Here is a 14,503-nt window from a genome sequence, read left to right on the forward strand (position 1 = left end):
CTTCATTGTCTCTGCCTACTCCTTTCTGAGATATACTTTTTCTCTGTAGTGCTTCACCTCCCAGTGCTCTCATAAGCAATTGACCAGGACTGGCACTATCTTGGCATCCACGCCTACCTCCCAAGCCACATCTTAGACAATTAAAATGCAAGAGTTAGACCGGAAATCTTGGGTCCTCAGAGTAGAGCCTCCTTCCTTCTTCCCAACTCTAGGGCTATGTCTAAGGGTCCCTGTCAAACTATACACTCCAGGATCTTTCCCCTGGCAATATAAATGGCATATAAGGGAGATTACTGCCCATTCTTGCAATCTCAAACCTCACTCAAGCTATATGAAGACAGCCCATAACTGATTTATGTAGATTTTCTAGTTTTCACACCTTTGTTGCTTTGACTCCTTCAACCTGGTTTTCTTCCTTTCCATGTTACAGAATCCCTGACTACTAGACACTTAGATTGTTTCAAAACTCTGACCCGGCTAAGGAGATGAACCCCCAGCTCACTGATACTGGACCCTGCCTACCTCTTCCCAGGTCTAAACCCTCACAAGACCAGCCCCAGACTCAGGACTAGCACAGGGAAGCCCAGCTTTTGTCCCAGGGGCTGACACCTTCAACCCTGCCCCTGGCACCATGCTGAGGTCTGCACCACTCAGGCACCTTCCTCTCCCCAGTCCCACCTATACAAATTGCCACAAGTCCTGGAGAGTTACACAGTCTCAGTAAAGAAATATTACCAGTGGCACTGGATACCATGGGGACTGCTTTTCCCAATGGCAAACTGAGCCCAAACCCTAACCCCCTTATTCTGTGTACTCTTTCCATTGTGTACTTTAAACTCTCCTCCACTGTCAAACTCACCTTCGTGTTAACATTGATAAAGAATCACTGTTCTAGAGCTGGAGAGGACCTCAGAGAACATCTTGTTCAGCTGCCTCATTCTATACACAAGGGCATTGAGGTTCAGAGAGGGTAAGTGATTTATACAATGTCATTCAGATCACAAGTGGGATTTGAATTCAAATCCCGTAATTCCTGAATCAGGACACTTCCCACTTTATCCCTGCCTGGTACTCACTGAAGTCAGGTTTTTCCCTCCCCTCTTGGCACCCTCTGCCAGCCTGTACTGCTCTCCTCACTGCCATCTCCCTGGGATGCACAAGGTCAAGAGGGAGAGTTGGTACATTCCTCACTCCCTTTCACATCCTCTCCCTCCCCCCATCACTTATCAACCACATCTCTTCTCTTAAAGCTCATTCTATCCTGTTCAACTCCTCATTACTGTTATTTATGAATTTCAGGTTCATTCTTCCCCCTCCCCACAGTCTTCAATTGTGTGCAAGGGCACATAAGCGAATAGCTGATTCAATAGAACCCAGCAGGAGGCATTTGAGGGCCAGCTGTACATACTATTCTGGGCATTGTGGGAAATGGAAAGATGAATAACACATAGATCCAGTCCTCCAAGAGTTGGTAGTTAGGTTAGGTAGCTAACTTCCTAGGGAGGAAGGGGACGGGGATTGGGGAGTTAGTGTGTGCTCTGTCACAAACTTGGCCATGTTTTAGTTCTTCAGTGTAGTTCTATTAGCACAATCCCAAAGAAAGCCCCTCTTCCAGCCCTGAGCACCCCCAAAACTTTTAAGACCCTCATGGTATCTCAAAATCTAAATATCATTCTCTTCCTCTACTTCTTTGTTACCAAAATTTCTTCCTCTGCTAGCAACTGAAGGTGAACTAAAGGAGAGGGAGAAAGGGCCATTTACCAATGTCCTGAGAGAATAAGCAAATGGGTACAACTCCCTCTTCTAGCTTCCTCTCATGAGGAAGCTTTTTTTTTTTTTTTGCTTTAAATCCATCCAATTAGCTCTTGATTCTGAGAAACATCTGCTAATGCCAATTTCTTTTGCTGTATCTCTCTCTCTTTTTTGCCTTTGTTTTCCCCCAATTAACAGATTTGAAGGATTATCCTTCCATAGCCTACAAAGACCTGGTACACCTTGAAGAGGTTTCTCATCTAGGCTGTTTTGCTGTTGAGTACCTTGAAGCCTATGGCACAACAGGTGGGAAGTGATTATAAAACTCTCTTACAAAGAGGCAAATTACCATTATTCTCCTTTTCTGAAAGCTTGAGAGGGCTTTTTTCTTCTGCAAAAGCTACCATCTAGCTAGTCATGGAAAGATCCCCTCCATGAAAATAGGCCAGTACCTGGGAGAGAGCAAAATGAGGATTTCTTTCTTAAGCAAGTTGGGGAAATTGGGTCTGCTGGAGAAAATGGGTTATCATCCTCAATCTACAGTGATTTATGAAGTCACCCCGTCATTTTTGTAAGCTCTGCTCTTTTATCAATAAAATCAATGAAACAAATCTGAAAACAGGATGATTTGAAATCTCTGTTGGAAAACTCACCCATTTCAAAGTCCTCACTCTTCAAAGAGCTGCCTCTAAAAGGAATTAATGGCATTCGGGTCTGGGCAGCTGCCCTTGGGGAAATAAAAAGATATATGGGCCTCAGAATGAGCAGCCCACTTTACTGGTTTCTCTCACTCACCCTCCTCTATCCACCCCTATGGAAAGCAAGCAAACAACATAAGTGGATTTGAGAGGGGGTTGGGATGGAAACAGAATGGTGGGGGAGGGACCATTAGCATCCATGGAGGGATGAACACCACTTCTTCTCATAACCAAATAAGAGCTAACATTGGCATTTTAGGAGTTGATCAGAATAGACCATCCTTTGGTTATAATTCTAAAAGTTGTAGTTGATGCACCCTAGCCATGCTCTCCACAGATACTAGTCACCCACATTTCCACCATAGTAGATGGCAGTGCTCAAATCATCCTGAAAAGGCTTACAACTCTTATCTGGCCTATGTGTTAGCAAGGCAGTTATCTCAGGAACAAGATAGTCCTTCTCAATTCTCTTTTTGCTACTTGACTATGAACTGCAGTACCTTTAGAATATATAAGCAGATGTGAGTCAGTGAGTCAACAAGCACCTGATAGAAGTCAGGCACTGTCCTAAAGTGGTAGGGATAGAAAGAAAGGTAAGAAACAGGCCTTGCCTTCTTGGAGGTCACAATCTAATGGAAGAGACAACGACCAAACAAATATGTCCAAATAAGCTATGTATCGAATGTCCTTTGTTCTCAAAGAGGACCATGAGAGATGATGACATGCATGACTTGCATTGGACTGAATTTGAGTGAGGGACGGCTGTGCAAGGTCACCAGCCTCACTTTTTCTCCAGAGTCATCTGGGTCCAGCGGTCAGATATAGATCAGGATAACGGGAGACGGCCCAGGATGCAGTGGGGGACCTCGGCCTTTTTAAGCTGAGGTCTTTGCAAGTTCTCACTTTGAGTGAAGCAATGTATAGAATAAATAGGAAATAACAGATATATGGATTTCTGAGGTCATTTCTTCATTGATAGTAAAATGAAAACTCATCATAACATGGCATATTATGTTGTTTGGATATGGCCACTGTGAAATCATGTGCCTGCTGCCATGATAGGAATAGGGTGAGGGTTAGGGCCTTGGCCTGATTTCCTTGGTGTAAAGAACTCCCAGGTGAAGAAATACTTTCTATGATTGGCACCTTCTTTGAAACTTTTAGTCATAGAGAAGAGGTTCTTAGCCTTTTTGAGGCATAGATCGTTTTGGTAGTCTAATGAAGCCTATGGACCCTTCTCAGAATATTTTGTTGTATTTATTCACAACTGAAACAAAAAAAATTCAGTTAGAAGTCAGTGAAAATAAAACATTTTTTTTCTTATCTAAGTTCACTGATCCTCATGTTTCCCCACCCCACCCCTCTGCACTGGACCTAGGTTAAGAATCCCCATCTTAGTGAATTGTCTTGTAACCTGAAAGGTTAAGAGAGTTTTCCAGGAGTCACACAGTCAGAATGTAAGAGGTAAGATTAGAATCCAGATTTTCAGGGCTTCAGAGCCAGATCTCTATCCACTACTCTATGCTGTCATTCATGCTGTATTACCTTATCATATGGTAAATGCCACAAGAATCCTCAACCATTGCTTGTGTGCTGCTATGGCTGCTGACATGGTTAGGAAGATCTGAGTTCAAATTCCACCTCAGATACTAGCTGTGTGCCTCTAGACAAATTACCTAGCCTCTCAGCTTTGATTTTTCTCACCTGGACAAGGGAAATAATAATAATAGCATCTGCCTCCCAGGCTTGTGGTGACAATCAAATGAGTCCTATGTTTTAAGTGTTTTACAGACCTTAAAGAGCTATATAAATGTTAACTAAGGCAGCTTGGCAGTGAAGTGGATAGAGTCCCAGCCTGGAGTCAGGAGGACCTGAATTCAAATCTGGCCTCAGATACTTACTAGCTATCTGACCCTGGGCAAGTCCTTTAACTCTGTTTGCCCATCTCTAAAATGAGCTGGAAAAGGAACAGGCAAACCACTCCAGTATTTTGCCAAGAAAACCCCAAATGGAGTTGCAGAGAGTCAGACACACCTGAGATGACTCAATAAAAACAAGATGGTAGCTAATATTGTCATTAATATAATTTTTTATCATATAAGGTATTTTTAGTTGCCATATCACATGGTTGCTTCAAATTAAAGTTGAAGTCCATTAAACCACCAGTTCTTTTTCAGGCGAATTGCTGTATGTCTCTTCCTCACACTATATTTTACTTGTGTGATGGAGTTTTGAGCCCAAGTATAAGGATTTACATTTATCCCCATTATATTTCATCTTATTAGATTCAGTGGAATGTTTGAGTCTCTCTTGATCTTTTGGGCTCCTGATTCTGTCATCAATACAGTCACTCTCTCTCCCAGATTTATCATGTAAAATTAGGTAAACTTGCCATGTAGTTCTTCACCCAACTCATTAACCATCAAATAGCACCAGGGACAGATCCCCTCAGCCACTCCAATAGAGACTTCCTTCTTCTCCCAAGTTGTCTTTGACTCATTAATGACTACTCTTCAGGTTCAATCAATCAACCTCCAAATCAATCTAATTGTACTTTGTTCAATGTTTTTCTAACATCTGGATAAACATATCTATAATATTCCTCTGATCAACCAGTCAAAAGACCCTGTCAAAAACAAGGATAAGGTTTGTCTGGCAGAGCTGGGTTTAAATGGAGCCAGCCTGACTCTTTGTGATGAACATTTTCTTTTTCAAGGTACCCACTAACCATCCCTTTAAAATATATTGTAGAATTTTGCCAGGAGTTAAGAAAAAGCCACTGGTCTGTAGTTGTTAGTAACTGTTCTTTTCTCTTGAAAAGATGAGAGGACAACACTTGCCCTTTTCCACTCCTGAAGTCCCTTCAGATCTGTCTGTCTTTCTGATACATGAGGATATGGTTCATCTGGTCCAAGTAACTTGTACTCATTTAGGGCAGCTGATTGCTTTTATGTTATTTCCCTCTTTATCTTGGGTATCATCTCCCTATTAGTCCTTTCAGTTGCAGCCCTGCCTTTCCAATGAGAACATAATCCTCCTAGACAAACAAAACAGAAGCCAAATGACAATTGATCATATCTGCTTTCTTTGTCATCTTTTATCATCCCATCCACCATGAGCAGTATCCCTATCCCTTTTTTGATTCATTCATTCAATCATGTTCCCCTCAAAGCATAAAGTGTCTAATTTCACAATCCACTGTGCTAGATGCCCAGGCTGCAATAAAATAATGGGGAAAAACCAGTCACTGATATTAAGAAATCAACTTTCTACTGAAGGATGAAACATTTACACAGTACATGTGCAAAGTAATTTGAGAAAGGGACAAATGGCTAAAAATTAGAGGCCAAAAAAGGCTTCCAGTAGAAGATGGTACCTTAGTTGAGCCATGAATGAAACCAAAGATTCTAAGAAACAGGAATGAGCAAAGAGTATATTTTAGTTATGAGACAGACTGTGAAAAGGCATGGGAAATTGAATGCCAAATAAAAGGAATAGCCAATAAAACAGCGTCAGTAGAACTTAAACGTGTTTGAAGGAGTAATGTGAAATACCTGGAAATGTAGACTAGAGTCAGACTTTGAAGAACTTTAATTAGCAACATCAGGAGTTTATATAGTAACTATCCTAGGGACAATGAGGTGCCACTGAGGAGTCTTGAGCTGTGGAATGACATCCTCAACTTTCCCCCAACATATATTAAGGAATCTTTTTTTGTATCCTGAACTTTTTTTGCTAGTCTCTGTTCATTCTTAGTTTTAGCACAAAACAGTCACTTGAGATATATAGATTTATGAATTAGTAAATAGCATTCTCTTCATCACTCCTATAACTTCCTCTTTTCCTTGCCTAAGTCTAAGAGGATCATTGTTACAGAACTTCTGATTCAGTGCACTCTTCTACTTTTCTCAAAGAGTCTCAGAGTTGGAATGGACATCAGAGGTGATCTAATCCAACTTGTACTCAAGGAAGAAGCCCTCTTACAACATCTTGAGTTTGAATCCTTCTTCTACCATTTAATAGTTGTATACCTATACCAAGCCACTTAATCTCCCTGGGCCTCATTTTCCTCATTTATAAAATATGACTAGATATTCTCTGAGGTCCCATCCAGCTCTAGAACCATAATCCTTGGTCTCTAACAAATCGACATCTTTTATTGAAGACCTCAAATGAAGGGAACCTAATATCTTCTGGGGCAGCTCATTCCACTTTGTTGATATTGTTCAGTTGTTTCAGACATAAGAGACTAGAATTGAGAAGACCCAGTCCCATTAGGAAACAATTCTAACAGCCTAGACTGGTGAAACTAGTGCTTGTACTACAGTGGCAGCAGTGGGAATAGAAAGGATGATTCCAATACAGGTCAATTCAATTTCATTCCACAAAGATATACTAAGTGCCTTTTTGCTGCTCTTCAGTCATTTACAGTCATGTCCAACTGTTCATGACCCAATTTGGGGTTTTCTTGGCAAAGATGCTGGAGTGATTTGCCATTTCCTTCTCCAGATCATTTTACAGATGAGGAAACTGAAGCAAACAAGGTTAAGTGACTTGCCCAGGGTCACACAGTTAATAAGTGACTGAGAACAAATTTGAACTAAAGTCTTCCTGACTCTAGGCCTGGTACTCTATACCCTGTGCCATCTAGCTGCCTACTTTGTAATAGCTCTAAAGTTTGGAGGTTCTTCCTTGTATCAGAGCCAAAATCTGCCTCTCTGCAACTTTCTGAGTTACTTCTAGTTCTGTGCTCTTGGTCCAAGAACCATAAACAGCTTTTCTCTTTATAGCCTTTAACATTTGTCTTGAAACAAACTACCAAATTTTTTGTCTTGAAACAAACTACCAAATTTTTTAACAGTAGCATTCCTCCAGTGATGTCCTATGGCTGTGAGTCATGGAATACTACACTCTCTGAAGAACTAATGAGTTTGATCATCTAAAGAGCAGTAACAATGATGATGAGGAGGATGATGATGATGATGATAACTAGCATTTCTATAGTGCTTTAAGATTTGCAAAACACTCTAGAAATATTATCTCATTTTACCTTCCTAACAACCCTGGGAAGTACATACCATTATCATCATCATCTTACAGAAAAGGAATCTGTGGCAGATAGAGGATGAATGATTTACCCAGGGTTACACAGGTGATAAGTGTCTGAGTTCAGATTTAGAACTCAGGACTTCCTGACTCCAATTCAAAAATTCTATCCACTGTACCACCTAGCCATCCTAAAGGATTATTTGCTGGGTGTAAATAGATTGCCCTGCATTTTAAAGAATTGTACAGAAAGGGTATAAAGGATGCCACCAAAGAAATATGTGGCCAAAAAGGAAGACCAGTGATCATCTCAAGGAAGTATCCCTCCTACAGGATAAAAATAGAGCACTTGAATGTCATTTTGATATTTTTGAGACAATAAGAAAGCCTGAGAAAGACCTGCCACCCCCCCATTCCTCAGAGTTAATTTGTGGAAGGACTTGGATGAGAGTCACACAGGATAAGAAGTCATGGATAGATTGCAATTTACACTATAGAGATTGTCCACATTGAGTTAAATCATGGATCCACTAGAAATTTGAGTATCATAATTCCCTCTAAGTCTTCTCATCTTCAGGGTAAAAAATTCCAAATTCCTTCATCTGAGCCTTGTTTTGGCATGATCTCAAGGCCCTTTACCATCTAGGTTATCTTCCTCAGGACACTCTCAAGTTTATGAATACCTTCTCCAAAATGTGACTAGAACTGAATATAATACTCTAAATTCAATCTGGTCAAACAAGCTTTTCATCGATAAAATCAGTTAGCACCTTCTATGTGCCAGGCACTGTGCTAAAAGCTGAAGGTACAGAAAGAGGCTAACGTTAGTCCTTGACTTCAAGGAGCTCACAAGCTATTGAGGGAGACAACATGTTGACAAATACATACAAAGCAAACTATAGAGAGGATAAAAGTTAATAGAGGGAAGACACTGAAATTAAGAGAGGTTAGGAAAGGCTTCCTGTGGAAGATAGGATTTTAGTTGGGACTTAAAGGAAGCTCAGTAAGTCAGAGGAAAGGAAGGGGAGGATTGCAGGCATAGAGAACAATTAAAGAAAATGCCCAGGGTGAAGTGATGGAGTGTCTTGTTAATGGAAAAGCCAAGAGGCCAGTGTTACTGGAAAGAAGAGTATGTATGGTGGGAGGGGAGGTAACGTAATAAAATTGGAAAGGTAGGAGGGGGCTTGAATGCCAAACCAAGTATTTTGTATCTGCTTCTGCAAGCAATAGGAAGCCAGTGGAGTTTCTTGAGTAGATAGGGAGACATGATTGGATCTGTGTTTGGGGAAAATCATTATAATGCCTGAGTGGGGGATAAACTGGAGTGGGGAGTGACTTGAGGCCCCAAGATTTATTCAGTAAGTGTGAGAGGATAAAGACCTATACTAGGGTAGTAGCCATGTCAGAGAAGAGAAGGACCGGTTTGAGAGATGCTGCAAAGGTCAAATCTACAGGCCTTGGTTACAGATTGGATAGTAGGAGGGAATGGGGGGCATGGGTTAAAGAGTATGAGAAGTCCCAAATGAATCCTAGGTTGTGAGCTTGAGAAACCAGGAGGATGGGGTTGCCTTCTCCAACACAAGGGAATAAAGAAGGGAAAAGGGTTTAGGGGAAGATATGAGTTCTGTTTTGGACATACTGAGTTTAAGATATCTACTGGTTATCCATCTTGAGATGTGTGAAAGACAGTTGGAGATGTGAGACTGGGGTTCAGCACAAAGGTTAGAGAAGGATAGATAGATTTAAGATTCATCAGCATAGAAATGGTAATTAAATCCATGCAAGTTGATGAGATCACCAAGTGAAAGTAGTTTAGAGAGAGTAGAGAAGAAGGCCCAGGACACAACTCTGATGTAGTTAGAGGGCATGACTGGAGAAAAATCCAGAATAGGAAACGCAGGAGTGGTCAGATAGGTGCGAGGAAAACAAAGAGAGAGTGGTTTTCTAAAACCCTAGAGAGAATAGAGTAGAAAGGAGGAGAGTGGGCTCAACAATATCAAAGGCTGAAAAGAGGTCAGGGAGAATGAGGATGGAGAAAAGGCCATTGGATTTGGCACCTAAGAGATTATTGGTTACTTTGGAGAGAGCAGAGTACAGAAGTGTGGGTATTTCCCTGGTCCTGGACACTGTATTATGCTTCTCTTAATTCAGCTTAAAATTGGATTTTATTGGAGGGGGGGGACAAATCATATTGGGGGTTCATTTGTCTTGTAGTCCACTAAACCCCTGTCCCATATTGATATTTTTCAGACAAACTGCTATCTAGTCATGTATCTATTATCTTCTGCTTTTGACATTTGTTTTTTGAACCCAAGTAGAAGACTTTGCATTTGTCTGAATCACATTTCATCTTCTTAGAACCAACTGTACATTCTACCAGTTGAGATCTTTTTTGATCTTAGTTCTGTAATCCATAAAGTTAACTATACTTCCTGGCTTTCTGTAATCTCCAAGTCTGACAACTAGGCCATCTGTGCCTTTATTCAGGCCTGATCAAAACTGTTATATGACACAGGGCCAAATACTGATCCCTTGTTCACTCCACTAGAGGGTAAGTCTTCACCTTCAGGGGTCATGTCTTCTAATTGTTCTAAATTGGATGATAACAGGAATTCAAATTACTTTTTGGGTAAGTCACTCTACCTCTCAAACCTCAGTTTTGTCATCTGTGAAACACGATGATATCTAAGGAGGCTTCCAGCTCCAGAGCTTTTTGATTCACTGAGTTATAGTTAACAAGCCTAAGAATCATATTAACTGAGAAGTCCCTAAGAAATGATAGGACTGTTGCTGCTGTTAGGAGGAATCTGAACATTCCAGCGTGGTTACAAAGAGATTTGTACAACCAAAGAACAAATGCAGGTAGAGCCAGTTGGAGATAGGAAGTAAAAATCATTAACTAAAACTACTCTGCTTGAAAGCCATCCATGGTGGGGGAGGGATGTAACAGCTATGTTGGGGCTCTGTTGGCAACTGAGTACCTTGTGCTTTAGAAGCATTTTTTTTGGCTGAGGAAGGTAACATCTTCTCTGCATCTTGACCCACAGAGACCTGACTTTTTGTTTCAAAATCAGACTATCAAGAAATGCTGCTTTTTTTCTTTTTCTTTTTTTTTTTTAGTTTCCATAACTTCATGTTCACTAGCTCCAAGTGGCTGCATTCAAGCTGGTCGGTAAGCCCTGGCCAGCCTAGAGCTTACCTGGGACAGCCAGGAACGGGCAGCAGGAAGGTGAGACACAACCAGAGGATCTCCAGACCAATGATGATGAACCACTCCCGCCAGTAAAGGACAACATCTCGAAGGGGAGCCCACCATGTGCCAACCTAAGCAGATAGGAACAAACAGTCAAAGAGATGAGAGCATCATTCTTTTGGGCCACAGAGTGATTGCAATAGGGGGAATGATAGGAAAGTTTTACAGATGAGGAAACTAAGAGGGGAAATAAGAGGTTTACAGTATAGAGAAAATTTCGAATTGAAAAAAAAAAACAGTCCAGGTCAAAACCCAACACGGCTGATATAGAAACACATAATTTGACTATAATATCCCTTTTTCTTCTGCAAAATGAAGAATCAAAGAACATGGTAGACTTTTATAGCATTTAAAAGAAAAGATCAGTTTTCTTCCTCTAGTTCAGACTGGAAGTACAAGAGCTGCTCTACAAGCCTGATCCCACTACTAACTGATGTGAGAGCTTTGACCTGCTCCATTCCTGATCTGGGCCCACTCACCCCTCCTTAGGCAAACTGTTGTTACTGCTCCTTCCAGGGGTTCATCATATTGATCCTGGACTAGATGTTAGCCCACTGCAGCTCAGAAGTCCTGAACTCAAGAGATCTACCAACCTCAGCCTCCCTGGTAGCTGGGATTATAGGAATGTGCCACCATGCCCAAGAGCATTTTTTGAATACAAGATAACATTTATTTGTGTGTGCAATGTGTGCATGTGCATGGGTGTATGTATATTTATGAGTATGTGTATTGTGTATGTATATATGTATGTATGTATGCATATATACACATTATATATGTGTATGCACACATATAAGTGTATGTGTGTGTGTGATCTTTCCCATTAGAATATGAACTCCTAGAGTTCCGGGAGTGTTTCCTTGTTGGTTTTGTATCCCCAGGGCCTAGCACAATGCCTGGCACATGGGAAATGATTAATGAATACTTATTGATTGATTGGTTGATCTAACAATCCAGGTAAAGATTCTTGGGTCACCAGGCACATTTAGCCAACATGATTACAGACAGGAACAGCTGTGCTACTCACCTGGTACTTCTGAATATCCGTCACCCCAAAGGCAATATGCATCAGGCCCAGAGCAAAATAGGTGAAGCCAAGCCTCTGAAGGACTCCTGGGAGCCTTGCCCAGCTCCAGGACACTGGAGGACAAAGGAGTAGACACGAGTCACTTCCATCCCAGCTCAGTTATTTACATGTCACCACAGCCAGATCATATTGCAAAAGTGATACTCCTAATTTCAAAAGGCGTACACACACTCTGAACTGTGTCTGCAGTAGTAAGGATGGGGAAGGCGGAGACATGCTTTCTTCCCCTCTCTTCCTTAGGACCAAAGTGATGTGTTTGTGAAAGGACTGGGCTGTGGAGCAAAGTATTTCTTTTATGAGACATTACCTTGCTGAATTAAGAACTGAGCCTTCCACACTCAGCAGCCTTCAAAATTGTTCTGTACTTTCCTATCTCTACACCTGTGCTCTAGACCTTCCTCCTCACTGGAAGGCCCTTATGACAAAAAAATGATTTATTTATGAAATCAAAGAGATACACACTAGGAGATACATAGGAGATACATACATTTATGAAATCTAGGAGAGACTCTAGATGTTACATATTAAATTATTTTGTTTCTGGGTATTGGTTGTAAATGTAATACTATCTTACAGGACTTATAGCTGAAATAGACCTTAAATAACATTGAATCAGTCTCCTCATTCTTTAGAAGAGCAGATGAGGCCCAGAGAGTTTATATAACTTTCCACTTGCCCAAGGTCATATAACTAATAAGTAACAGATTCAGGAGTCAAACCCAGATCCCATGGCTCCAAACTGAAAACTCTTTCCACTGTACCAAACTATCTTTTGTGAAGTTATTTTTTCACTTCTGTCTTTGGGAGAAGAAAGAAATGGTGTCTAAGGGATTAAACAGAAATGTGCGCTGCAAGCACATGAGCAATCAGAAAGGTTCCTGACTGGCTGAGAATGATCCTGAGAGGACAGAATGAGGCTGAGTTGCTTGTTGGTTTTAGCTGCAGAGGCCCACTCATAGGGTATGGACTGAAGATTTAACATGGGAATTTTAGATTAGGATGGCTTTATAAATTGGGGCACCACCCAGTCTGCTCTGGGTAGTTTTCTTTTATATACATTTCTGATTATTTTACCTTTGTGTATTTTTTAAAATTACAGCACTTTATTCCTTGTAAAATATATAACCCTGTTTAAACTTCCAGTCACTTGCATATGATAAAGAAGAGGTAGATGCTGGGAGCTGCAGATATATCTGATGACTCTTTAGATATGGGAATCCCATATGGGAATCTCCATAGAAAGTGGGGTCTACACCCTCAGAAATGAAAAAAAATCACTTCAATGAAAGGGTAAGTATTCAGTCAGTTAAGAAACAATTGTGAAGTATTTACCATGTGCCAGGCATTGAGTACACAATTACAAGCAAAAAAAAAAAAAAAAGCCCCTGTCTTAAAGAAATTTCTTGGGGGGACAGAGAACACATGAAATAAAGCTGAAGGAGTTGGGGAGTGGTGAAGGAGGAGAAGACATGGTAGAGAAAGAAGTATGAGAAATCAACTATGTGGATCTTGGAAAAGAATGAAAGAGTAAACCTGGCTGGTCTAGGCATTTTCTTTAAAATGGAAGTTCCAAAAGGAATCAACCAATCAGAGCAAGGGACTGCACGGCTGGAGTGATCTTCCAGGGTGAGAAAACTTCTAGGGCATGGAAGAAAGAGAAGTGTGGAGAGTCAGGGGAGGAAACTGGGGAGGAATGAAATAGTACCAGAAGGAAAGTAAGGAAAGTGAGAGGAGAAAAGGCTAACATTTATAAAGCATTAGGGCATTATGGGTTCATTTCCTTCCATAGTATACTTTATCAGTTAGTACAACGTTATGGTCCATTTCAATTCATCAGTGGATCTTCAATCTTATCAATGCGGGTCCTCACTCCAAAAGGGCAGTTCATGGCTCATTTATACCTTCTCATCTTGTGCAGTCCTTCTTAATTCTCTGATAGTTCCATGGATCCATGATTTCATTGGTGTGGACCAGGGATGGGGAACCTGTGGTCCTGAGGCCACATGTGACCCTCTAGGTCCTCAAGTGCAGCCCTTTGACTGAATCTAAACTGCCACAAATTCCCCACCCCTAGATGGTGGATCGCCTTTCCAGAGGTGCAGACTGCGCTTTGTCCATGCCTTCTGATCCCATTTGACTCTTGTCTATTTCCTTCTGTAAATCCTCCACAGAGGTGAACTCATCTTCTTGGGGGCCCACTTGCAGATTTCTTGATGTTGCCTGGATGTTCATAGAGGATGCAGGCTGTGCACTGGTCATGTATTATTTTGTTCCATATAATTACACAGCAAACCTATCTTCTTTTCTCTTTTTATTTCTCTCCGATGACATCTTTTATACTACCTCTCCCATATAACTCTTTGCTAACACTGCCCTGGAGCCTGTTCATGCATACCATGCACCACTCACTCCATTGCCATTTGGGTAACTTACAACTTTATTTTTTAAGGACTACGGACTTCCATAATTTGTCATTATCTTTCAATAAGTCCTATAGAGAGGACAAACCCAACAAGGGGGAGGCCTCCATCTAGATCTTCTTACATTCTACAGATATCAATGCTAGTTGATATCAGTTGATATCAATTGATATCAATGTTGTATCTGTCATCCCTTTTCCTAGCAACAAATGAGTTCCACTTTTTTTCTGATAGTCCATTGCCTGGA

The 14,503-nt window shown here is 41.0% G+C and overlaps 1 protein-coding gene across 1 annotated transcript in view; it reads right to left on the reverse strand.

Annotated features, from left to right (window-relative positions):
* LOC140517108 (heparan-alpha-glucosaminide N-acetyltransferase-like) overlaps window positions 1-14,503 on the reverse strand; it is a 125,204-nt gene that overhangs the window by 95,077 nt on the left and 15,624 nt on the right. The window contains exons 2-3 of the mRNA XM_072628018.1: window positions 11,777-11,889; window positions 10,696-10,820 (exon numbers count right to left, since the gene is read on the reverse strand). Of these exons, the coding sequence (XP_072484119.1) occupies window positions 10,696-10,820; window positions 11,777-11,889 (238 nt within the window). The remainder of the gene's footprint in view (window positions 1-10,695; window positions 10,821-11,776; window positions 11,890-14,503) is intronic.

The sequence above is a fragment of the Notamacropus eugenii genome, chromosome 1 (genome assembly GCF_028372415.1).
Source record: "Notamacropus eugenii isolate mMacEug1 chromosome 1, mMacEug1.pri_v2, whole genome shotgun sequence".
Taxonomy (NCBI): Eukaryota; Metazoa; Chordata; class Mammalia; order Diprotodontia; family Macropodidae; genus Notamacropus; species Notamacropus eugenii.